Source organism: Rhinatrema bivittatum, chromosome 2 (assembly GCF_901001135.1).
Source record: "Rhinatrema bivittatum chromosome 2, aRhiBiv1.1, whole genome shotgun sequence".
Taxonomy (NCBI): Eukaryota; Metazoa; Chordata; class Amphibia; order Gymnophiona; family Rhinatrematidae; genus Rhinatrema; species Rhinatrema bivittatum.
In genome coordinates, this window is record NC_042616.1 from 402144085 (window position 1) to 402167715 (window position 23631).

At 44.3% G+C, this 23631-nt stretch overlaps 1 protein-coding gene across 1 annotated transcript in view; it reads left to right on the forward strand.

Annotated features, from left to right (window-relative positions):
• TRIO (trio Rho guanine nucleotide exchange factor) overlaps positions 1–23002 on the forward strand; it is a 964000-nt gene extending 940998 nt beyond the window's left edge. The window contains exons 54-57 of the mRNA XM_029590045.1: positions 414–492; positions 4455–4655; positions 12267–12405; positions 21180–23002. Of these exons, the coding sequence (XP_029445905.1) occupies positions 414–492; positions 4455–4655; positions 12267–12405; positions 21180–21722 (962 nt within the window). The 3' untranslated portion in view covers positions 21723–23002. The remainder of the gene's footprint in view (positions 1–413; positions 493–4454; positions 4656–12266; positions 12406–21179) is intronic.
• The last annotated feature ends 629 nt before the right edge of the window (positions 23003–23631 follow it).

Consider the following 23631-nt stretch of genomic DNA (forward strand, 5'->3'; position numbering starts at 1 on the left):
AAAAAGCCAGGCTGACTAATACATTATAGATCCAAGTGGCATTGGGCTAAATTACCAGATAAGAAGGCTTTGTGCTTAGAGCATTCATGTTGTGCCAGTGGCAACAGTAGAGCAATCAGTGAATTCATCTTTTCCTGAAAATGCTGTGGCACAAAATACGCACGCCTAGAACCCAGGAGCTTTTTCCAAAAATAAGAGAGCTCATAATCCACTTGTGGCTAAAACGTATTGTCTAGCAGGCTAAAAAGAAGGAACAAAGTTATCATTTTGGAGTAGAGCAGCTAGTATGTGTGTTAAGTATAGTTTCTCCAAATTTATCCAAATGCACCCTATTAAATTAAAAAAAAATAAAATATTTGCATATAGTGCTGTTCTATGCATGTTGTATAAATCTTCCGTCTCTCTTGCTGCAGGTCCTGGGAGTGATGGGATCAGAGTAATATGGAAGGATAATTTTGATTCCATATACAGTGAAGTGGCTGAGCTTGGCAGGTACGGTTTTTCTCTAATATCTGTTCACTATGGAGGACGGTGATGCAGATCTGTTTTATAGCAGGACAGGAATCCAAAGAGAAAAAAAAGATTGTTACTGAATAAGATCAGAAACTGTAGAAAAATAAGCATGTCTGCTACTAGGAGGGAAGGAGTAGCCTCATGATTAAAGCAACAGGCTGAGGACCGGGGAAGCCAGGATTGAAATCCCACTGCCGCTGCTGGTGACCTTCCATTGCCTCAGGTACAAACTTGAAGGGAGATTTTATTATGCTGCAATATTTTACCAAGAGGGGAGTGAAATTGCAGGGGGGGGCATTCCCATGATATTTAGCCCCTCCCCAGCAGAATATCACAGCCATTTCCCTTTGTATTGTGGGGGAAAAAAAAACCATGTTAAAATATCATGGGGAAATCCTTGCAAGGTGGCCCCCTTCACCCAGGGCCACCATCTTGTTAAAAGACCACATGGCCCAAAAATAAGTCCCCTTCCCAACGTTCAAAACCTCCCTGGGAATCTTGGCAGACCCCCTCCCTCAATCTCCAGGATTTTTTATCTACAGTTCCTGAGTTACAATAACACGGCTTGCTTTTTTGGAGGCAAGCCAGATTATTGTGTTTGCATAGGATTATCTAGGCGTTAGCTGCTTTGCATGTATTAGTGCATTTGCATTGTATTTGTATATTTTATGCACGCAAAACAATTTCAACGGGAGGAAAAAAGAATGTGATAGCGCCACGATAAGGGTATAGAACGCAATAAACAGTGTTTATCGCATGCCATATCCTTATTGCAGCTTAGTAAATGTACCTGTTAGTTTGTAAGCCTCCTGGGGACAGGAAACTGTCTACTGCAGGGCTTCCTGAAATACAGCTCGGGATCATCAAATGCCTCAGAGATCAGCGGCCTTCGAGCGCCAGCAGCATTGGCAGTGGAAGTCAGTCCAGGCATGTGAAGCAGCACAGGCCTTGCGTGGGTTTCTGTGCTTAACAGGAAAGCCCCGAGTCAGGAAGGATCAGGGCTGCTGCTGGGCCCCATGAGCTTTCACCGGCTCACAGGTTCCACATTGATTTTCATTACTTCTGCAGTTACCACTTGCAGATGGGCATCAGGTGGTTTGGGAGCAGGCTTGAGGGGGGAGGGGAAGGCTGAGCGGGCAGAAGACAGGGGAGGTTCACTCACCACTGAACCTGCCCAAAAGGAAAATGTTGCCCCTGTCATAAAGCTGCTCTTTCTTCCCATCAGTTGTCAAACACCTTTGGCTCAGGGCCCAAAGGAAAATGTTGCTGCTGACCCTGGACATGGGGATGTTTGGAGGGGGTCACTTGAAGGGAGAGATCAGATCCAAGAGGTATTTGAATCAGCTGGAGAGGGAGAGTGACAGAAGATCATCTAGGAAATGTAAGAGAGGAGCTGGGGAATGAGACTGTCAGCTGGGGGCGTGATATGAGAGAAGAGTTGGCTGGGAGGTGAGAGGAAGAGGATTGGGGGGGGGGGAGGGGTGAATTTTAGGCAGGATACCTTTGTAGCACTCCATGGTGAAGACTGCACTTTGAATATGGTGCAATTCTGGTCGCCACATCTAAAAAAAAAAAGATATAGTTGCACTGGAAAAGATACAGAGAAGGGCAACCAAAATGATAAAGGGGATGAAATGGCTCCCTTATGAGGAAAGTCTAAAGAGGTTAGGGCTGTTCAGCTTGGAAAGGAGATGGCTGAGGGGGGGATATGATTGAGGTTCATAAAATCACAAGTGGAATAGAACAGATAAATGTAAATCAGTTATTTACTCTTTCAAAAAATACAAAACCTAGGGGTCAGTTCCTGACGTTATTAGGTAGCACATTTAAAACCGTAGAAAATTATTTTTCATTCAGTGCACAACTAAACTCTGGAATTCATTGTCGGAGGATGTGGGTAAGGCAGTTAATGTAACTGGGTTTAAAAAAGGTTTAGACACATTCCTGGGGGAGAAGTCCATAAATTGGTACTAACCAAGTAGCCTTGGGAGCTAGCCCTCTGCTTATCACTGCACATTAGTAGCATGGGATCCATTTAATGTACTTGTGACCTGGATTGGCCACTGCTGGAAACAGGATATTGACCCTCAGTCTGACCCAGTATGGCAATTCTTAGGTTCTCAACAAACAAAGGAACAGAACACCTCTCTAATATAACCAAAAACCAAAAGAGAGGGAAAAGGATCAACAGTCCAATCCACAAATCTGCAACTGATTAATAGCAAATGACGATATCATAAGCGATCTTTGCTTTGAAATTTCAATCCGCGGCCTCTCGCCTCGCAATGGGCCGCAAGCCTTAATCAGCTTACAAAGCAGAGTAATATGTAATCATCTATCGTCATTTGCCCATATTAGTACTAAATTTTATTACATTCTCCTGATTTTTACCGCAATATCTTTCCCAAACTTCCCTAAAAAAGGTTTAAATGTGAAACAAAAAATATATATATATATTTCCCACCAATCCTAAAAATTGAAAAATTGTTTTTATCTATATCCAAAAATTTAGAAAGAGGAATACTTAGCCCATGCTTTATAAGATATCGATTAATTAATTCCCGACATGAATCATGTTTCGATTGTAGAAAACAATCTTCTTCAGGGGATGTTACTCTACAATTCTTTGCATCAAGCGGCCAACATTCTTCAATCACTTCCGGACAAACTCTGTCTCAACCGATAATTTCAAAAATGGCGCCACAGCGTTTTTGAAATTGGTTTTTAATTCTTAGGTTCTTACAGGGAATGGGGGATGGATTGAGAGGGAGGGGGGTGACAGAGTCAGTTGGCAGCTAAAAAGGGATTGGGGGCGAGAGAATCAGCTGGAGGGGTGCAAAAAGAGTTGGCGGGGATGAGCAGTGGAAGTGAAAGGAGCCTGGGGGGTTGTAAGAGGAGAAAGGATGGAGATTTAGAGAGAGAGATGATGAACTGGAGAGGTTAGAAGTTGGGGAGGGTGAGAGTGGAGTGATTATTGGAGGGGAGCCGCACTCCTACTAATTTGATTTGGCCACGTGAAATTTGAAATACAAAAATGGGAAACCCTGAGCTACTGTACCTACATTTAACTCATCTTAAGCTACCAATGATAAGGTGTGAGCTAAATTCAAAATGAATACATGAATGTGCGTAAGCCAGGCCTTGATACATTTTCTTTGGATGTAGGAGTCAGCAACTGTGAGTTCTCTCAAACTCCCCAGCGAAGTTGAAAAGAGGGACCCCCTCCAAGGTCTTCCCCAGCTCTTTTAGGTCTGATTTACTAAAGCCGTTTTCCTGTTTTTTGACAGCCGAGATGGTACCCCCTGTTAACTGTGCCTGAGGTCTTTGCCAGTCTTCGTCTTTATCCTCCCACTCATCATCCCCACCGGTCTCTCTCTCTCTCTCAACCCCCCCAACATTCTCAATCCTTCAGTCAGTCACCCCTCACCACTACTCAGTCAGCCACCCCCCAGATCAATTGTTCTCTTGCTTTCTGGTACCACATGGTGCTCACTGGACTGTGCACCATGAGACAGCACAGGGATTTGGGGACTGTACAGCTGAAACTCAGAGCTGCGTGGTGCCGTCCAGCACTGACGCCAACTCTTCCAGGGGCAGTGGCAAGAGTAGTGGTGAAGACATTCTGGACACCACATTTCTAGGTGCCATGCCAACCTAGTATCCGAGGCCTGAGGAATCCTGGTTTAAGCATGGACAAAGTAATTGCTGGCAGTTGATGCCATTTCTGGAGGGGCTAAAGGAGCCAGCTGAAGTCAATGGTTTTTTGTCTAAACATTAAAAGATTTTCCAGATTGGATTGTTGCCATGAGCTAATGATTTGTTTGGTGTGTGTTTTTATTTGTATTAATGTTACTGAAAGGAAAAGTTCTTAACATTCCAAGCTGTTGGGTTGTCGAAACCAGGGATCTGATGCATCTGACATAGTTGGATCTTTCTCCCAGGGGCCGGTTTTCTGTGGTGAAGAAGTGTGATCAGAAGGGAACCAAGCGAGCTGTAGCCACTAAGTTTGTAAGTAAGAAGCTAATGAAGCGTGACCAAGTGATCCACGAGCTAGGAGTCCTGCAGAGCCTCCAGCACCCGCAGCTCATCAGCCTCCTTGACACCTTTGAAACTCCCACCAGCTACATCCTTGTGCTCGAGCTGTATGTGCACTTTCAAATTATTTTACTATCTATGGGTCGTCTTATTGTTGGGTTGTGGCAATTCCTGAGCTAATGGATGGTACTTTTCTTTTTTTCTTCTTCTGGATCCTCCTATGCCACCCTATTCGTGGATCTAGTGGCCCTTCTTCTCCTTGATGGTTTCAACGATAACATTTGGTGTGGGATGGACAGGGTGTGCAGTTTGCTTTGGTTTGTTTTGATTTACAACTGATGTGCATGGTTTGAGAGATTCCTAATCTTAGAGTGGGAAATTGCAATAAATTGACTCTCTTTTGAGCTGAGAGGGCATAATAAAATAGCCTAAAAAATTATTAAATTTTTTAGGCTATTTTATTATGTCCTCCTGGCTGAAAAAGCACTGTGAATTTGAAACTGTTAGCACCTGTCAGTTGTGGTAATATCGGTGTTTTGAAAAGTCTAAATTTAACATCTGTATATGTGCCTTCCTGGGTGCTTGTGACAGTGTTTGTTTTGGAGCTCTCATGGGGCACGTTCAGCATAGTATCTCCATTGGTGTCCACATTAATAGCAGTAATTCATGCATTTGGTGAGAACACCCCAAGGCGCACCATGAGGGGGCAAAGCAGTACAAACAGTGGCATGACCAGCCCAGGGCATCGAGGGAGGGAGAAAGCAACATAAGTGGTGAGTTGAAGCCACTGGAAACTCTAGAGAAGGTCCTTTGCAGTCCTGGCATGCAAATCGGTCTTCTGGCCTGGGTGTAGGAACAAAAGACCAAATGAACCATTTAGGAGCTAAAAGATGGTGAACGTACTATCCCCGGGGCAGGACAAACCCGGAGGAAATCTCTAGGGAAGGTCCATAGCAGTCTTGATATAGTTTCCCTATGGAATCAACTGGGGAAGGGACCGGGAGTTCAGCTGTGGAGAATGACTTCCCCTTTGCTATGCTTTTGTTGATGCTGATTTCTTGTAATGGGGGTCCCCAACATGCCAGTCTCCCCTGAAAGCAATAAGTGTGGAGCAGGTTAATAGGAGCAGTAGCATCAAAATGCCAAGGGACTGAGTGAGGGCCAAAGACTAAGCAGCCGTCACATTTACTGAGGAGAAAAACAAGGGAATAGGAACGGAGGTATAAACAATACCCCAAGGCTCTAATAGAAGAACAAGGCAGAGGCAGCTGAGGCAATGGCTCTCTGTGGCACTGAGAGAGGGGCAAAGTAGCAGGAGTAGTGATATCTACTAAGGCAGAGGTTGTCGACCCATTTCCCTGGACACTCTCAACCATTCAGCTTTTCAAATGTCGAAATGAATCTGTATGAGAGAGATTTGCAGACAATGGAGGCATTGCATGCAAACCTATTTCATGCATACCGTGTTTCCCCGAAAATAAGACATCCCCAGAAAATAAGACCTCGTAGAGGTTTTGCCAAATTGCTAAATATAAGACCTCCCCCGAAAGTAAGACCTAGCACATAGTACATGTAAAACGATCGAATTAGCTATGGTATTCCCTCGCCCCTGCCGTTTTGCCCGCGTTTAACCTGCTAACTTACTGCCTACCCTTACCCCTGCGTTAGAGGCAGGGGTAAGGGTAGGCGGCAAACTTTCCCCCAGCCCCCGCTCACCTGCCCTGGCCGCGTCAGGGGCTGCCCTGGTCTCCGGGGCAGCCCCAGTGCTCTCCCCACTTCCCGAAGCAATGAAAGCACAAAAAAAAGCGAAAAAGCAAAAAAAAAAAAAAAAAAGCGAAAAAAAAAGTTGCAAGGGAAAGAGGACGGGCGATCCCACCCGTGGGACTGCCAGTCCTCTCCCCTCCTCCCAAAGCAAGGCGCGAAAAGCAGCCTTGCTCCGGGAGGAGGGGAGAGGACTGGCAGTGTAAAGCAACGATGTGACTTACTTTTTTCACAGCCCTCCTCCAGAGACGGACTTCGATGGACACAGATCGCGGCTCTCCTGCCTCCCGGTGGCGAAGATGGATGCCTGCGCCGGCGAATGCGGCCCCTGTACGTGCGATTGGGCCGCTCAATGCGTGACGTCACGTGCCGTGACGCCAAACGTCGTGGCGTCACGCATTGAGCGGCCCAATCGCACGCACAGGGGCCGCTTTCGCCGGCGCAGGCATCCATCTTCGCCACCGGGAGGCAGGAGAGCCGCGATCTGTGTCCATCGAAGTCCGTCTCTGGAGGAGGGCTGTGAAAAAAGTAAGTCACATCGTTGCTTTACACTGCCAGTCCTCTCCCCTCCTCCCGGAGCAAGGCTGCTTTTCGCGCCTTGCTTTGGGAGGAGGGGAGAGGACTGGCAGTCCCAAGCATAGATTGCCCGTCCTCTCTCCCCTCTCTCTCTTGCAACTTTTATTTTTTTCCACTTTCGTTGCTTGCTTCGGGAGGAGAGGAGAGAGGACTGGCAATCCCAAGCATAGGAGAACCGTCCACTTCCTGGTACCTGTCATTTCAAATGACATTTGAAATGACAGATACCGGTACTAGCATGTCTGTGAAGCGTTAGGCCAGCGCACCCAGGATACTGTATAGCGCTCTATACAGTAAAATGGGTTGCGCGGGCCTAACGCTTCACGGATGCTTCTTACCGTAGACGCAGCTTGCATTTTTTAAAATTACTGTACCGGTATAAAGTTTCAAGCCAAAGTACGGTATTACAGTAGGGGGCGCCGCGAGCAGTGGTATCCCGAGGGGAGCCAATGCCCCCGGGCGCAGGGAGGCTCATGCGGCCGTCAGTGACACGCATGTAGCAGGCAGATCGGCAGGGCCGTGATGGAACTCACATCACCACGGCCCGAAGAAAATGATCGCGTTCAAACGCGCTGATGCTCCTCCTCCTTCCTGCCTGTGCGACCCCGGAAATAAGCGTTGCCGGAGCCGCGTGGGCAGGAAGGAGAAGGAGCATCAGCACGTGCAGAAGAGAAGCGCTTACGGGCCGCCGCAAATCATTGCAGCGGCCCAGGAAGAGGCCCCGGCAACAGGGCCGCTGTGGCCCGAGAAGAGGAAGAGGCCCCGGCAGCAGGGCCGCTGTGACCCGAGAAGAGGAGTGTTGAGGTCCTCCTGGTGGCCGGAAGCCGCAATACCATCCCTGCTGTACAAGTGGTCCAGGAACTGCTGTGGGAAATCGTTCCAGTCTGTGGGAGCCAGGTACTTTTCAGCCCTTTTTTGTGGCCCTGTGTGTGAGTCAGGCAACCAGTGTGCCATTTTGATTCTTTAGGGGGTGTCTGCTTCTCTGCTGAAAGGTCTAAAGTACAAGAAATAAACAGTACTGGTACTATATTTTTACCCCTAGACATGAGCGCAAAAAGAAAGAGCTATTCCGTCGAGTACAAGAAAGGAATCGTGGAAGACTCTCAGGGCAAAAATCTTACTGCTTTCTGCAAAGAGAAAATGTTGAGTATCCGATTGGTCCGAAAATGGCGAGCAGATTACGGTAACCTCAGTCAACAAGTGGACAACGGAAATGCTAAAAAGCGCAAGTGTGGATCAGGTCGGCAACCATTATTTGCCGAGCTGGAAGACCTGATCTGTGAATGGGTTGTTGACAGGAGAGCAAAGGCTTTGGTTGTGAATAGGGCTCAGATTCAAGAAGTTGCCCTTGCAATGGCACCACAGTTCGATATAGCCCCCAAAGAATTCAAAGCATCACAACACTGGCTGGATAGTTTCCTTCAGCGAAGTGAACTGTCTTTAAGAAGATCCACAACACTGTTTAAGCTGGAAGATGCTGAAATTATTAAACGTGCATTTGCATTCAAGTCCTTTATTGATGACGCTGACTTATCTAAATACAATCTTTCCAACATGATTGCTATGGATGAAATTGCAGTTTTTATGGGCCAAGCATCTCAAACAACAATTGAACAGCGTGGTGCCTCCTCAGTGTACATTCCCTCCACTGCTTACGAAAGTGCACGTGTTACCTGTATTTTGGCAATTCGTCTGGATGGCACTAAAGTCCCACCTTTAATCATTTCTAAGGGCACGAAGGATAAGATTGAATGTGTTTCAGGCATTTTTATTCTTGAAACTGAAAAAGCCTGGGCCACACAAGCAGTTATAAGGAAGTGGGTCGATTTAATGCTTCCGCTTGTTATGCGAGGGAGCCAAAGAGGTCTGCTAGTCTGGGACGCAGCCAGCACACACCGCGCTAAAGACATGAAGACATTTCTTCACGCAAGAAGAATAGATTCAATAATGATTCCCGCAGGAATGACGGCCTATCTCCAGACTCTTGATATTGCAATAAACAAGCCATTCAAGGACAATTTGCGCATGCAAATTAATGACTACATTGAAAATAGAATGGAGAGAAATCAGCGTGGAAACTTTGTGAAGCCTAAACTGCAAGAGGTTGTGTCTTGGGTGAAGAATTCATGGGAGAAAATCACTGATAGTTGCATTGCAAATGCACTACGAGCAGGCTACCTTGACAAAAAGTATTCATTTAAGGACAGTGCTATTGCTAGACATGAGAGATTTGGGCCAATAATTCTGAAAGAAATGCAGTTACAAGAAATTCACCAGGAAATTCAGGGTTTAGATTGTTATGATGATGTGCCAGAAGATGATGACATGACTGTCATAGAATAAATCTTGGTTTGTGTTTAAAAATATGGGGATCTGTAAATGTACCGTAAATGATTGTTGTACGGTACATAGAACTACCGCAATGTTAGTAACAAGAAATTCTTGATAGGATTCACAGTTAGTTGTCATCACAAACCAGCATAACCAGAATATAATAAATGTTCATTTTGTTGTTCAACAATATACCGGTATGTGAATTCTTCTTCATGAAAAAATAAGACATCCCCTGAAAATAAGGCCTAGTGCATCTTTGGTAGCAAAAATTAATATAAGACACTGTCTTATTTTCGGGGAAACAGGGTATTCATGGTGGATAGCCTGAACATCAGATTTGGATGGGTGTGTCCCGAGGACTGGGTTGAGAACCCTTGCTCTACAACACTGAGGGGCCGATGGAATAAGACCCGCGATAAAACAGGCACTAGTTATGAGCGCAGGCTTTGATCACCGTGCACGGCTGAAGCTGCCGCTTCCATGGGACGTTAAAAAAAAACCCAATTATGCATATGATTTGCGTGCAGAAATCTGCACACACACGGAAAAATGCATGTACCTAAGCGCGGTAAGGCTCTATGTAATAAGCGGCCGCATCCGTGCTCAAAACCTGCGCCGATAATCCGCACATAAAAGCGAGCGAGCAAACAGGTCTCCCTATTAAGTGAAAGTATGACCCTGGAAAGTATTTTTAATATTTCAAATAACTGTGCTGCAGAAAATATGGCAAATATTCTCAAACTGGCATAGCAGCGAGATACGTGCTCAGTTGGGCACCAATCTGGATGCTCAGGTGCCGACACAGGCACTGAGCTGGGAGCAAATATGGATGCTCTGGCACCCAGAAAGGCATCTAGAAAATGTTGCCACATTGGCACTGAGCTAGGTGCTTACTTGGTCGCAAATCTATAAGATCAGGCACCCAGAAAGATGCCTAGCTAACTTTGCTGCTCAGTCGTTGAGCTAGGTGCATGGTTGCTTGCGAATCTATACGATTGGGCGCCCAGAAAGGCACCTAGCTAAGCTGGTCACTCGAACGCCAAGATAGACCCTCAGCTAGGTGGTTTTCAAGATTCTTGGATGCCGACATAGGCCCCCCCCCCCTCCCCCAAAGTCGGCGCTGACACTTAACTCATTCCCTGACCGTGGCGGTAAAAAACCCGCATTAAAAAACCCACACTAGGATTAGTGCAGCTCCCTGCAATGCCTTCGATTAGCTAATCGCCTCCTTTGCATGCATTCGCACAGGAAAAACCGCAGGTCCGTAAGCGCATTCGTACACGCTTTTTTCCCGTGCACAAAACCCTTATTACATCCCCGTATAGGGCTTTGCATGGGAAAACGTGCGTACAAACACGCGTACAGGTGCGCATAAACCTACGGCAGCTTCAGCACCCCTTATTACACCCTGAGAGAGTAGCAAAGTGTCAGGAGCAATGGAAACTACACCCTATGACAATGAGAGAGATGCAGGTTAGCAGGAGCAGCCTAGCAGAAAGAGCAGCACAGCTGAGCTGACCAGTACTGCGCACTGAGCTACTGACTGACAGCTCACTTCTCAAGTCTTTTTGTAAACGTTTAATAGAAGAGATCTTCATAACCTGTGGTTCACCCTCAAAATTTAACACAGAAGGGCTAAGTGAAAATATTGCATGTGTGTTAAATATAAGATTTTTGCTTTTGCTTTCAATTAAATTTAAAAAAAGAAAAAAAAAGGATTGAGGAAATCATGTTGGGAGAGACTGGCTGGAAAACTTCCTCAACATGATTGATCTTGTTCCTTCCTTGCCCATCACCAACTGGCTCCACTCTTTCTATCTTCAGTTAAAAAAAAAAAAAAAAAGTATTGCTTTACTTCCCTTGTTATTTTGATTCTGTTGCAATGAACCGAAACAAAGACCAACTCATTTATTGTATTTTCTTATTTGGGTTCCAATGGATGTACATCCCTTATATGAATGTTTGTGTGTGTGAATATATATGTATATGTATGTATGTATATAAGCGGGAATCCCAAAATACACAATGGTGTTGAGAAAAAGTGAAGGAAGAAATGAATTAGCACAATATGATCCTTCCCCAATATGTACGTTGCCATCATTATCGGCACTACTGGTTTGAAACCTTCAAGCGCCTTTTTATTAATCATATGATTTTCTCAAGCAATGTCCAAAGGAAAATATTTTAGAATTTTTTATGCAATTTAAAGGACCTATCTCAATATTCCAGATTGTTCAATCACCCTGAAACAGTCCGCATTTCAAAATCGTTTTTGGAATCAGGGGGCCAGTAATAGATATCTCTTAGCAGTTTGTATATGAATGCTGTTTGTCAACAATATAAAACAAATAAATCACAGATTAAATATAATCAGGTCAGCATCATCTCACCAGTACTAGCAACAGCGTCGCTCACCATTCAGACATCGGCGCACGATGTCATTTTGGCACCAATTCCAAAGCAGAAGTAATCCAAACCAAGATAAAGGGTTATATAGCAGAATAAAAGTAAATCAAAATGGATATGTTATTTTAAATTAGCGAGTACCATTCTATATCTGAATTCTGTCCAATGGTGTTACAGTATTTGGAAAATGAATCAAAAAAAATATATAGATGTAGATACAGATAATATATAGAACACTTCAACACAATCAATAACATTCTGACTCTTAATTCTCCAGAATATTCAGTAACTGGGGGACAGTAGCAGATTGCCTCATTTGGGCAGAACACTTAAGATACATTCCCGAGGCAAAAAAAGGATAAGAGGTAATCACCTACAGGCAATCAAGTTTATAAAGCTGAGAGATGATCTTAGTGCAGAAAATGGCTTTAAGGGCAAAGTACTGTGATAACGAGAGCTACAGTAGCTTAGGCAGCTTAATTTTGCCAGAGTGGGTGGTCCAAGTAGTAGCCTTTATCTGCTACCATATGCTATGCCAATAGCAATAAAAATGATCACAGGATGGTCCTGGAAAACACTGTTATGGTAAATACTTTAAGTCTTTATTCTGTTGATGTGACACATTCTCTCTAATTTGACAGGGCTGACCAAGGTCGTTTACTAGAGTATGTAGTGCGCTGGGGGAACCTCACTGAGGAGAAGGTCGCACTATACCTCAGGGAGATCCTGGAAGCTGTGCAGTACCTCCATAACTGTAGAATAGCACACCTGGACCTAAAGGTAAATGGAACCCATCTTGGTTGTGGGAAAGGATATCTTAGTGTACCCAAGCTGCAGAGATTAGGAGGAAGAAAGCAAGATGCAATTGTATTTTACAGGAAAAAAAAATAATTTTATGATGAAGAAGAATGATCCTGTTATAGCAGTTCATGGAAATATACTAGCATTTAAAACTGGTAAGGATGCAGCTCAGGGGAAAACATATGGAAATGTTATTTTATTTATTTATTTATTTATTTATTTATTTAGTGTTTTTCTATACCGGCATTCAAGATAAGAATCACATCATGCTGGTTTACATTTAACAGGGGGTGTAAAATGAAAATAAAATAAAACAGTAACTGGTGAAGAGAAACTATGAAGTTACAATAAAACAAGGATGTTCAAAACTGGGTGAAGAAGGAAAGGCTACAGGAATAGTGTTATAATAATGTTATAGTGAGTTACACCTGCCACACACTCATATCCTTTATGAGTGCATTTCTAGAATTTTTGGTTGTAACTAGAGAGCCATGCTTTCATTGATAACTGTGTTGCTAAGAGAATTTTCAGGTTATAAATAAGTGCTTGGCATCATGGCACTAAACAGCACTCAGAATACAAAATGCAACAGAAAAATCTGGATTTTAGTCTGATGTGACTTTCTCTCTTTTAGAGGCAGGAAATATTTCGGCAAAAAAGTGAAAGCTTGTTCAATGCACATTAGTTTCAGCCATGAGGAATTTGACTTGTTTTGCTTGTTAATTATTGTGGATCAGTTTGTGCATTCAGAAATATATTGAAAAGTTGGCCCAGTGACTAAAAGTATTCCCTCAGATGATCCAGGTTCGGGATCAGCCAATAGTTTCACTGACCTCCAGTCATCTGGTCAGCAGTGGAGATGCCACAGAAATGACATCCACAGCTTTGTTGGCGAAGGAGGGTCTTTCTCTGTAGTTAGCATAGTTTTTGAGCATCCCCCAATTACCATTTGAGGGGACTGTGTGGAAGAGCAGTAATCCCAGAGTGCACACAAACTGAATTCATGAAGGGGCCGTGGTTTATGTCCCTTAGTCAAAAATTATTGTTACAAATGTGATAAGGAGCCCTTAGAAAAATGTAAGTGAGGGTAGAGAAAAACAGGTTGCTGAAATTGAAGACAGTAACCTACTGGAGGCTGGTTCCACTTGAATTGTAAGTCCAAAGTGGAAAGAGGAAACTGCTGAACCAAGAAATCATGGCTGTGTTTTGACATCAATGTGATAATGAACATGAAGACAGCTTAGCACAAATCATATTTTTGAAGCTACAAAAATTGAGGAATTCATGAATAGGGAAATATTTTTCCCTCACAGAATTTTCTTACCCAGGTACCTTAATCTGGGTCAAGTGTGCAGCCACAGTGATTTTCACTGATACTGGAACAGTCCATTTAAGGGGGATTAGGGGTTAAGGAGTCTTGGTAGAGAAGCTGATTTCTGATTATTGCAGAGATGAAGTACTGCTTATGGCCACATCCGTCCCACAGAGGTGCAATAGCTGCTTTGTGTCTGTATTGGTGGTTCGGAAAATAAGCAGCAAATGGGGAAAGCCATTTTACTGTTCCAGGTGGGATCCCGTTCTGCTGTTCCCATCTCGGGGAGGAGAGAGGAGGAATCTTCCCAGTGTGGCTGCGTAAGGCACCCCACTCCATGTAGTCCTCGGGTCAGGAAGCTTTCCAGGGAAGATGAATTCTGGTATATTTTCTTATAGTTTAGAAGCTATTTGCACAAGAAAAAGAGTGTATGAGGTCAAGCTGTCTTACGTTTGCATGGATCCACAGCCAGTTTTTCCTATAAATGCAGTGTCCCCTCTTGGCACAGAGCATTGATACTATAAAGTCAGTGCTATCGTAGTTGCTTTGCTCCCAGCCCTTCAGGCAGAAATCATTTTAAGAACAGGCCTGCATGAGTGGGCCAAAAAGGGAGGAACATTCCTGTCCATCATAAAATCATGCAGGAGTAACTTTCAGTTGACAGTAAAGGGGTTCATATAATGAAATTAACCATAAAGCAAAGGAGAAGCGGTAAGAGGACACCAAGTGCAAATGCAGTGGTGTCAGTACAAATGTGAAGTAATATTAAGTGCTGAAGATAATGTGGCAGATCAAAACCTTTTTTAATAAAACCAAGCTCTAAAACCAACACACAGAACAAAATTTACCAAATCAACAGGCCGATTCAGTAAGGACGCGGTAGAAAGAGTGCAATAGGGCCGGGCGCACCCTCGTTTGCCGCGCGTACAGTTCGGATCACATATCGCTCGATACAGTATTAAAATGGCATGCAAATGCAAGCGCGTCCAAGAAGCGTCCATGAAGCGCAATCCATTTGACTGTATAGAGCGCTATACAGCGCCTATACAGTAAAATGGGTGCACTGGTACCTGCGCTGGTACCTGTCATCTTGCAGCTTGTGACGTCACCCCTGGCCCATGAGCGCCCAAACGTTGGCGAAGGTGCATGAACGCACATCCAATTTGGGCGCTCATGCGCCTTCGCTGCTTGAGCACCCAAATTGGATGTGCGTTCATGCACCTTCGCCGGCGTTTGGGCGTTCAAGGGTCATGGGTTGATGTCACAAGCTGCAAGATGGCGCTGGGGAGGCAGTGAGTGGCGGAACGGAGGGAGGCAGGCGAGCCGGAGCTGCCCCGCATGCAGGAAAGGTAGGGAAGCCGCCGCCCCGCCCCCTCCCGCGTGCACGTACCCCCCCCCCCCCCCCAGCCCTGGCTCCGCCGCTCTGGCAATCTTCCAGTTGCCTGCCGGTGCAATTTTTTTGCATGATGAGCTCGCACTGCCTGTACGTCCCATTTGGGCGCTCAAGCCAGCGAAGGTACCTTGAGCGCCCAAATTGGACATGCGTTCATGCATCTTCGCCGGCGGGGGCTGCTGGAAGCCGCCTCGCGGAGAGCCCTGATCCGCCCCAGGCTGCTGAAGCGGGAGAAGGAATGCTGAAAGAGAAAATGAAGGGACAACATGAGCCAAAGTGGAAGAAGGAATGCTGGAGGAGAGAGTGAAGGGTTGTGAGCCAAAGCGGAAGAAGGAATGCTGAAAGAGAAAGTGAAGGGACATTTGTGAGTCAATGTCCCTGTCTCTGTCAGCACGGGTCCGTACGGGAGACCGGCACCCATGTACGCGGCCAGGGCAGGTGAGCGGGGGCTGGGGGAAAGTTTGCCCATGAAATTTCACGGGCAAACTTTACCGCCTACCCTCTAACGCAGGGGTAACGGTAGGTGGTAATTTAGCAGGTTAAAAACGCGGCTAAACTGCAGGTTAAAAAGGCGATAGTCGGGGCACACGTTACTGTATGGGAGGGAATAACTAATCGGAGCGTTTACATATCATATACATGCCGCGGGCAGAAAGGGTTACCCGTTGATTTAAAGAAGTGGTAAGGATGGGTTAAAAGGGATAGTGAATCGCGGGTTGGACTTACGCGGCCAAATTGCGGGTACAAAGCGGGTTAGAAACGGGGTAATCACGGCCGCACTTTACTGTATCGGCCTGCAGGCGAGATACCTATACTGATTCACAATAAAAAGAAACAAGTGTGGAAAATATATATTATGGGGCGGATTTTCATACTCCGCGAATAGGCCTACTTTTGTTTGCGCTCCAGGCGCAAACAAAAGTACGCTGGATTTTAGTAGATACGCGCGGAGCCGCGCGTATCTGCTAAAAACCTGGATCGGCGCGCGCAAGGCTATCGATTTTGTATAGCCGGCGCGCGCCGAGCCACGCAGCCTACTCCCGTTCCCTCCGAGGCCGCTCCGAAATCGGAGCGGCCTCGGAGGGAACTTCCTTTTGCCCTCCCCTCACCTTCCTCTCCCTTCCCCTACCTAACCCACCCACCCGGCCCTGTCTAAGCCCCCACCTTACCTTTGTCGGGGGATTTACGCCTCCCTCCGGGAGGCGTAAATCCCCGCGCGCCAGCGGGCCTCTTGCGTGCCGGGCCGCGACCTGGGGGCAGGTACGGAGGGCGCGGCCACGCCCCCGGACCGCCCCGGGCCGTAGCCACGCCCCCGGACCCGCCCCCAAAACGCTGCCGACACGCCCCGAAAACGCCGCGACGACCGGGACCGCCCCCGACACGCCCCCCTCGGAGAACCCCAGGACTTACGCGAGTCCCGGGGCTCTGCGCGCGCCGTTAGGCCTATGTAAAATAGGCGCACCGGCGCGCAGGGCCCTGCTCGCGTAAATCCGGGCGGATTTACGCGAGCAGGGCTCTTAAAATCCGCCCCTATAAGTGTCCTAAAAATATCCTGAAATGGCCATGTTTAAACTTTTTTCTTGAAGCATAATCAATATAATAAAAAGTAAGAGCAAGCATAACAATATTCAGAAATAACCAGAAAAAATACATCAGAAAACATCATATCTCAAATCCAAAGTAAAATCAACAAGAATAAAACAAAAAAGTAAAATGAGAAAAATATTTTTTAAAAATTGTTAAAACTGAAGAACTTAAGCCTCCTTTCCTTCATAACAAACAGGCCAAATAATGAGACCATAACACTCATTGATCAATACAAAGTGAAAACGAGCAAGACTGTAACATAGGATACAAGATAAGAATGAAACCCTGTTATAGATCCAGCACATACTCATCAACAGACTCTGAAAAAGGTTTATAAAAAATGTAGTTTAAAAAACAGCGCATTCACTAATTAAAGGACAAATGTATGGAAAAATATGCACATAAACATGTAGAATGTTCCAAAAGTTCCTAATTTGTAGGTCTCAAACAGCCTTCCCAGTTTCTTTCTCTGGTAATAGAGGTAACATGGAGGATTTCAATGATGATCTGCAGGCAGAAGTGTTACAGCGTATGCATGAGTACAAACGTTCCGCATCTATATATACACACCGGGAATAAGTCACAGGGTACACGTTTATAATAGAATAATATATGTAATCATAAGAGAATGAAGTACATAGATATAATTAAAATAGATTCTGAACATTGCAAACATAAGAGGTAATACACAAGGGAAAGGCATAAACTAAGTAAAAATTTGATGATTAAAAATATAAAAATTTATAAATTAAAATAAAAAAATACAAGACATGTCATAAATAATCATGCAATAATACTGCACATAGAGAAACATAAGTAGAAAGTTTAAGTTCAGTTTCAGAAAACAATAATTAACTAAGCACAATAATACTCATTGACTGGAATATAGTATTAAGGACAAGGGTAAAATCAAATTGTTAAAAAGATGAAACAAGTTAAAAATAAGTGAGAAATATGGTTAATACAGAAAGGAAGCACACAGAAAAATAAAGAATAAAAAGCAAATAAAAATATGGGAGAAAAGAATGTGAAAAAAGAAAAAAGGAGCAGAAGGGTATCTGAGGGATGATTAGACCTGTTGCACCTAAACTGAAGTGAGGGAACTAATAATTTAGGCCCGATATTCAGCACCACTTAGCCAGATAAGTTCTGACTTAACCGGCTAAGTTGTGTCATTTAATTATCCGGCTGCATTTAGTAGCCACCATTTTGCTGGATAACTAGTTACCTGGCTAAATATTAGTTATCTAGCTAAATGGGAGGAACGGGGGCATAAGCAGGAGTTACTTATCTGGCTAAGTTAGCTGAATAAATTATACCTGCTATTGAGATATTCAGCAGCCACACTGCTGAATATCCCAGCTAAGTTAGCCACATAAGTTTATCCAGCTAACTTACGGGCCAATACAGTAAGGACGCGTAAGACAAAGTGCGCTAGTGCCGGGCGCACCCTCGTTTGCTATGCGCACAATTTGGTTCACAAACAGCTCGATTCAGGATTCAAATTAGATGCAAATCCAAGCGGTGGCAAATGAGTGTCCAAAGCGCGCCTATGAAGCGGTAGGCGTTTGCAATGCATTTTACTGTATAGAGCGAAGAGAGTATCCAGGGTGCGCTGGCGCCATTCCTATCATTTAAAATGTCATTTAAAATGTCATTCCACCAGATAAGTGGATGGTTCTTTTCTACAGAACCCGCATGGACACTGGGGCCGCTGTCCTGAAAATCCGTACGTCCTTGTTCGGAGGCCACCCCCAACCTTCCACGTCCGAGCGTCTGTGAAAGTCGGGGCCTCCGAGCATGGACGCCCGGAAAAAGAGGAACGCTGCCTGTCCAGATGTCCAAGCTCGGGGCTTCCGTTCATGGAAGTTCCTGCTGGGCGTCCATGATCCAAGACCCCGCTGCCTTGAGTGCCTGTCCGGACATCCAAGCTCGGGGCTTCCGTTCATGGATGTTCCTGCCGGGCGACCATGATCGGAGACCCCGCTGCCTTGAGCGCCTGTCCGGACTCGAGCCCCCGCCCAGACGTCCAAGCTCGGGGCTTCCATTCATGGATGTTCTCGCTCGGGCATCCATGATCGGAGACCCCACTGCCTTGAGCGCCCATCCGGACGTCCAAGCTCGGGGCTTCCATTCATGGACATTCCCGCTCGGGCGTCCATGATCGGAGACCCCGCTGCCTTGAGCGCCCATCCGGACGTCCAAGCTCGGGGCTTCCGTTCATGGACATTCCCGCTCGGGCGTCCATGATCGGAGACCCCGCTGCCTTGAGCGCCCGTCCAGACGCTCAAGGCAGCCGGACGTCCAACCAAATGAAAAAGATCACCAGAGCCAGTATATACATGTTGTCCATGACGCTGTCTGGTCCGAAGCAGACTGAACACCACACTAACGCGAGAGTCAGGATAGGCGGTAAATATTGAGGTTTAAGATGCGGTAAAAAAGCTGGTTAAGAACACGATAATTTGGGCATGTGTTACTGTATCGGGGGAATAGCTAATCCGGTCATTAACATATCATATACATGCGGCGGGCGGAAAGGGATACGCGTCCTTTTCGGCAAGCGGTAAGGACGCGTAAAGCCGATTCTGAATCACGGGTACGCCTTACGCATCCAAAAGGTGCGTCCAAAGCGGGTTAAAAACCACGCTTTACTGTATTGGCCCGTTACTTAGCCAGCTAGGCTTTTAATATGGCCCTGTTAGGATATCTCAACTACTACTGATAGAATAGGTAAAACTTTTTAAATGATTAAAAAAAAATAAACTTGTAAATTGTAAATTAAAAAAAAAAAATTAATTGAAGTGCTTTGACTGTTGGCCCACAAAGACTGGTGAGTCAGAAGATGTAAGCAAGGAAGAGAAAAAAGCTGTAAGGAACAATGGATCCTCTCTTACAAGAAGAGTGACTTAGAAAAGACAGGCTCCTTAGCTGTGCGTTTAGCCTTAAAGTTGAATTTTTAAAAGCATTACTCTCGCAAAAATGCCACATACATGCATATATGAGCTGTACGCAAGCAACGCAACTTTTAAAAAAAAAGCTGTGAAATACGCATGTGTATACTTATGCTCGCATCAAGAATAAGAGAGCAGAGCATGGGCATTCCAGGGAGGGGACAACACACAGGTAACTCCATGTTTTAAAACCGGAGACCACGGCACACGTTGAGTTGGAAGTCGGGTAACTTTACTGTGGCTCCTGATGAGGAGCAGGTTTGTAGATCTCGAGTTATATGGCTTACAGGACAGGATGTGGGGTCTGGCTCAGCTGGGGAGCGTGCATGATGAAGAATCAGAGGGGTCTTGAAGACTGTAATATTAACTGGGCAAACTGGTGGACTAGTTAGAAAAGCTGGGATGACCCTCGTACTTACATACGTGCATAAATGCCAGTGTCCTGTGGTAGGTACGCAGAGTTCATTTGCTCGGGCTATCTCTTAGAATCATGAACATACTTAGGCATGGTTGGTGTATTTTAAAACATACATGCGCAAGTACATGCTCGATTTAAAGTTGTAACATGTCTCCGCTTGTGCGCTGATATGCGTGTGTATGGGTGCACACATGTACTCGTGAGGCACAAGCAATAGTGTTATAGTACTTTTCTGCCAAATAGAAGGTTTGGCCCAACTGTAAAAGAAGTACAAAAGATATGTAGTAATGACAAGTAATGTAAACCGACTTGATTGGTAACTCTGTTACTTGAATATCGGTATATAAAAGTGCTAAATAAATAAATAAATGTAGTAAACCAAAAGTTAAGCATAAAAATGAAATTAAAAACAAAGCTGAAAATAACTTTTATAAAAGTAGAAGATAGGATAAGAATATAAATTAAGATAAAAATTGAAAAATGAAATAATAGTAATAGCAGGCATAGTATAAACTGAAGATGTGAGAGAACAAAGCAAACAGCCATCAAGACCAGAGGAGGTACAAAAAATGTAGAAAAACTTAAAAGAAAATACAAAAAGAGATTCCTGAAAAAACAATATTGGAAAATATGGAAAAATATCATTAAACATCACTTGAAAATATATAAAATCGTTCATCGCTCTTTTTTTCTTTTTTTAAATATTATTGACACTATACCATCATGGTTTGAATTTTGGTTGGAAATCTTGTCAAGAGATAAAAATGTTGGGTGAGAAGGAACAGGAATGTTGAATTTGGTTTTTTAGTGAACAAGATTGTGTATATGTTGATGTGTGTGTGTATATATATAATTGAGGCATTGGTATAGGATTACTTTATGCTCATAGTTATTTTCTAAATGAGAGACGCAAATATTTTTCTTACATATTTTAAGGACCAAAAACTACAACACAACTTATAATTCTAAGCAGTGGAAAACACACACGAGTCCAGTTTGCTATTTTTGTTACTCATGCCAGTGGGCTCTGAGTTGCATACAGACTGTACTATCTATCTTAAACTGAATTTGCTCCTCATTTTTTTACAGCCTGAAAATATCCTGGTGGACCAGAGCACGGCCAAGCCAACCCTAAAACTGGCTGACTTTGGCGACACTGTGCAGCTCAATACCACTTATTATATTCACCAGCTACTGGGGAACCCAGAATTTGCAGCTCCTGAGATCATCCTCGGGAACCCAGTCTCCCTCACCTCGGACACGTGGAGTGTTGGAGTGCTCGCCTATGTCCTTCTCAGTGGTGTCTCGCCCTTCCTGGATGAGAGCGTGGAAGAAACTTGCTTGAACATTTGCCGCCTAGATTTCAGTTTCCCAGATGACTACTTCAGAGGAGTCAGTCAGAGGGCCAAGGATTTTATTCATTCCCTGTTGCAGGGCGAGCCATCTCGACGTCCCTCTGCCACATTGTCCCTGCAGGAACCATGGCTGCAGCCAGGCAGCAGCAAGAATCCTTGCAGCATTGATATTTTAAGACTGACCTCGTTCATTGAGCGCCGGAAACACCAGAATGATGTTCGTCCCATTGGTAGCATTAAACACTTCTTGCAGAGCAGGCTCTTGCCCAGAGTTTGACCTAACTTATGGTAGTTGTCTTTTTTCTTATTCTCTTTCACCTGCCAATCAGCTTGGAGATGATAACTCTCCTACCAATCAACTGTTGACTTAAATTTGAGAGGGGGGGGGGGGGAAACTGACAGCCAATCAGCTGCTGGAATGTTCTTCGTGTGAAATTGCATTCCAAGTGAACCTGTATGCGGCAGGTTCTTGGGATCCAGCAATGCCAATCATGCTTAAGGAGAAGGCGTGAAGAACTTACACTGTTGTACCTTGCAAGAGGCAGACCAGAGCCTTTGCTGTTTCACAGTATTTTATTCAGGTTTCTGCAAAAAAAAAAAAAAAAAAAGAGAAAAAAACAAAAATTGTACAACACTATTTTTTAAAATGAACAAGAAAAGAATTTTGTTAAAGAATTAAATCTTTACTTGTACCATTTTCAACATTTATTCAAGGGAAAACAAAAGATGCCTATATTCGTTAGGCTGGTATTACTCAACAACAACAACAACAAAAAAAAGAGAAAAAAAAAACATCTTGGAAATAGTTGCCTACATGGTTTGCTGCCCATCAGGATGGTCGCCATTTTACACCTGTCTGGTTTTCATCCGGTCATTGAGCTTTCCAGTTGCCTCCACCTGTGTTTTTCTCACATAGCAATGCACTAAAACCAGACACTGCTTTTCAGTGCATCTAACCTCAAACTTTTGCATACAATAGAATGAATCATTTTGCTCTGATAACATTATAGGCCTTACTTGTGTGTGTGTTTATATATATATATATATATATATATATATATATATATATATATATATATATATGACTGTTTCCTGCCTTGGGCTAATTTGTTTTGGGGGGGGTTCACCTTTTGTTTACTTCTTCCCTGACAGATGGAGCTCCATTGAGGGTCCGGTATGCCAGTAGGGCCTGGGGCTAAGATAAAAGGAAAGCAGTCCCGTTTGGGCCAGCTGTTACTTGTCCCTGTGAACAAAGGCTTGCCCCCTGCCCCTCCATCCCCTTTTCCCAGCTGGTATCCCAGCTTTGCCAGTCTGATCCCAGACCAGTCTACAGGTGAATGAAAATAACTGTAAATGCACTCATTGGAGTTTGTTTTTTTTTATTTCATATCATGTGCAATGTTGTGGCTTTAACATTTTATGCAACTATTTATGAAGACCTCTGTTGTAACTGTAATAAACATGTCCAAAAAAAAAAAAAAAAAAAAAAGACATACCTTAGCACTGCGATCTTCCTGCTTTTCTGAGTGTGTGTGTGTGGTTCCAGGAGGAGGGAGAGTGTGAGAGAATTGTGTGGTCTTGTCTTTTAATTTCAATCACTGTGCCAGTTTACTTACATCTCAAAAAGAGAAAAAAAGAGGCATGCTAGATCAACTTGGTAGAAAAGTGACTTCATTGCCCAAATCACAAACCGGGTAAGAACTAGGGATTTTTAACTTTAAATGTATTATTGTTTCATGTGATTGTGATTATTAATTTGATTATTCAAAAATACCAAAGTGGTGTTATAAGTTTGTGGGGTTTTTTTGTTTTTATTTTTTTTGCAAAATGTTACCCAGCGTTTATTTTGTTGGGATTTTCCCCACCACCTTCACTTCCATAGCACGCTTTTGTGAATATTTCTTCCTTTCTGCAGCAAAGAAACGATGTGCTGAGTAGCAGGCTGGCCCCCCGGTTCTGACCAGAGGCCCTGCGTAGAACTGACTGTTTTATGTGTTGGCTGCTGTCTGTATCAATGTCTGCCCAGCATAATCGCCTATGATACTGTGAGGGATTGTAGTGAAAGAATAGGGGAATGTGCATGAATATTGCCATATTGAGTTTCTTAGTGTGAGGACTGGAACAGGGAAACAAAGTGGTAGATTTGTCAAAAATCGCTCTCAATAAACAAACACAGTATTTTTCTT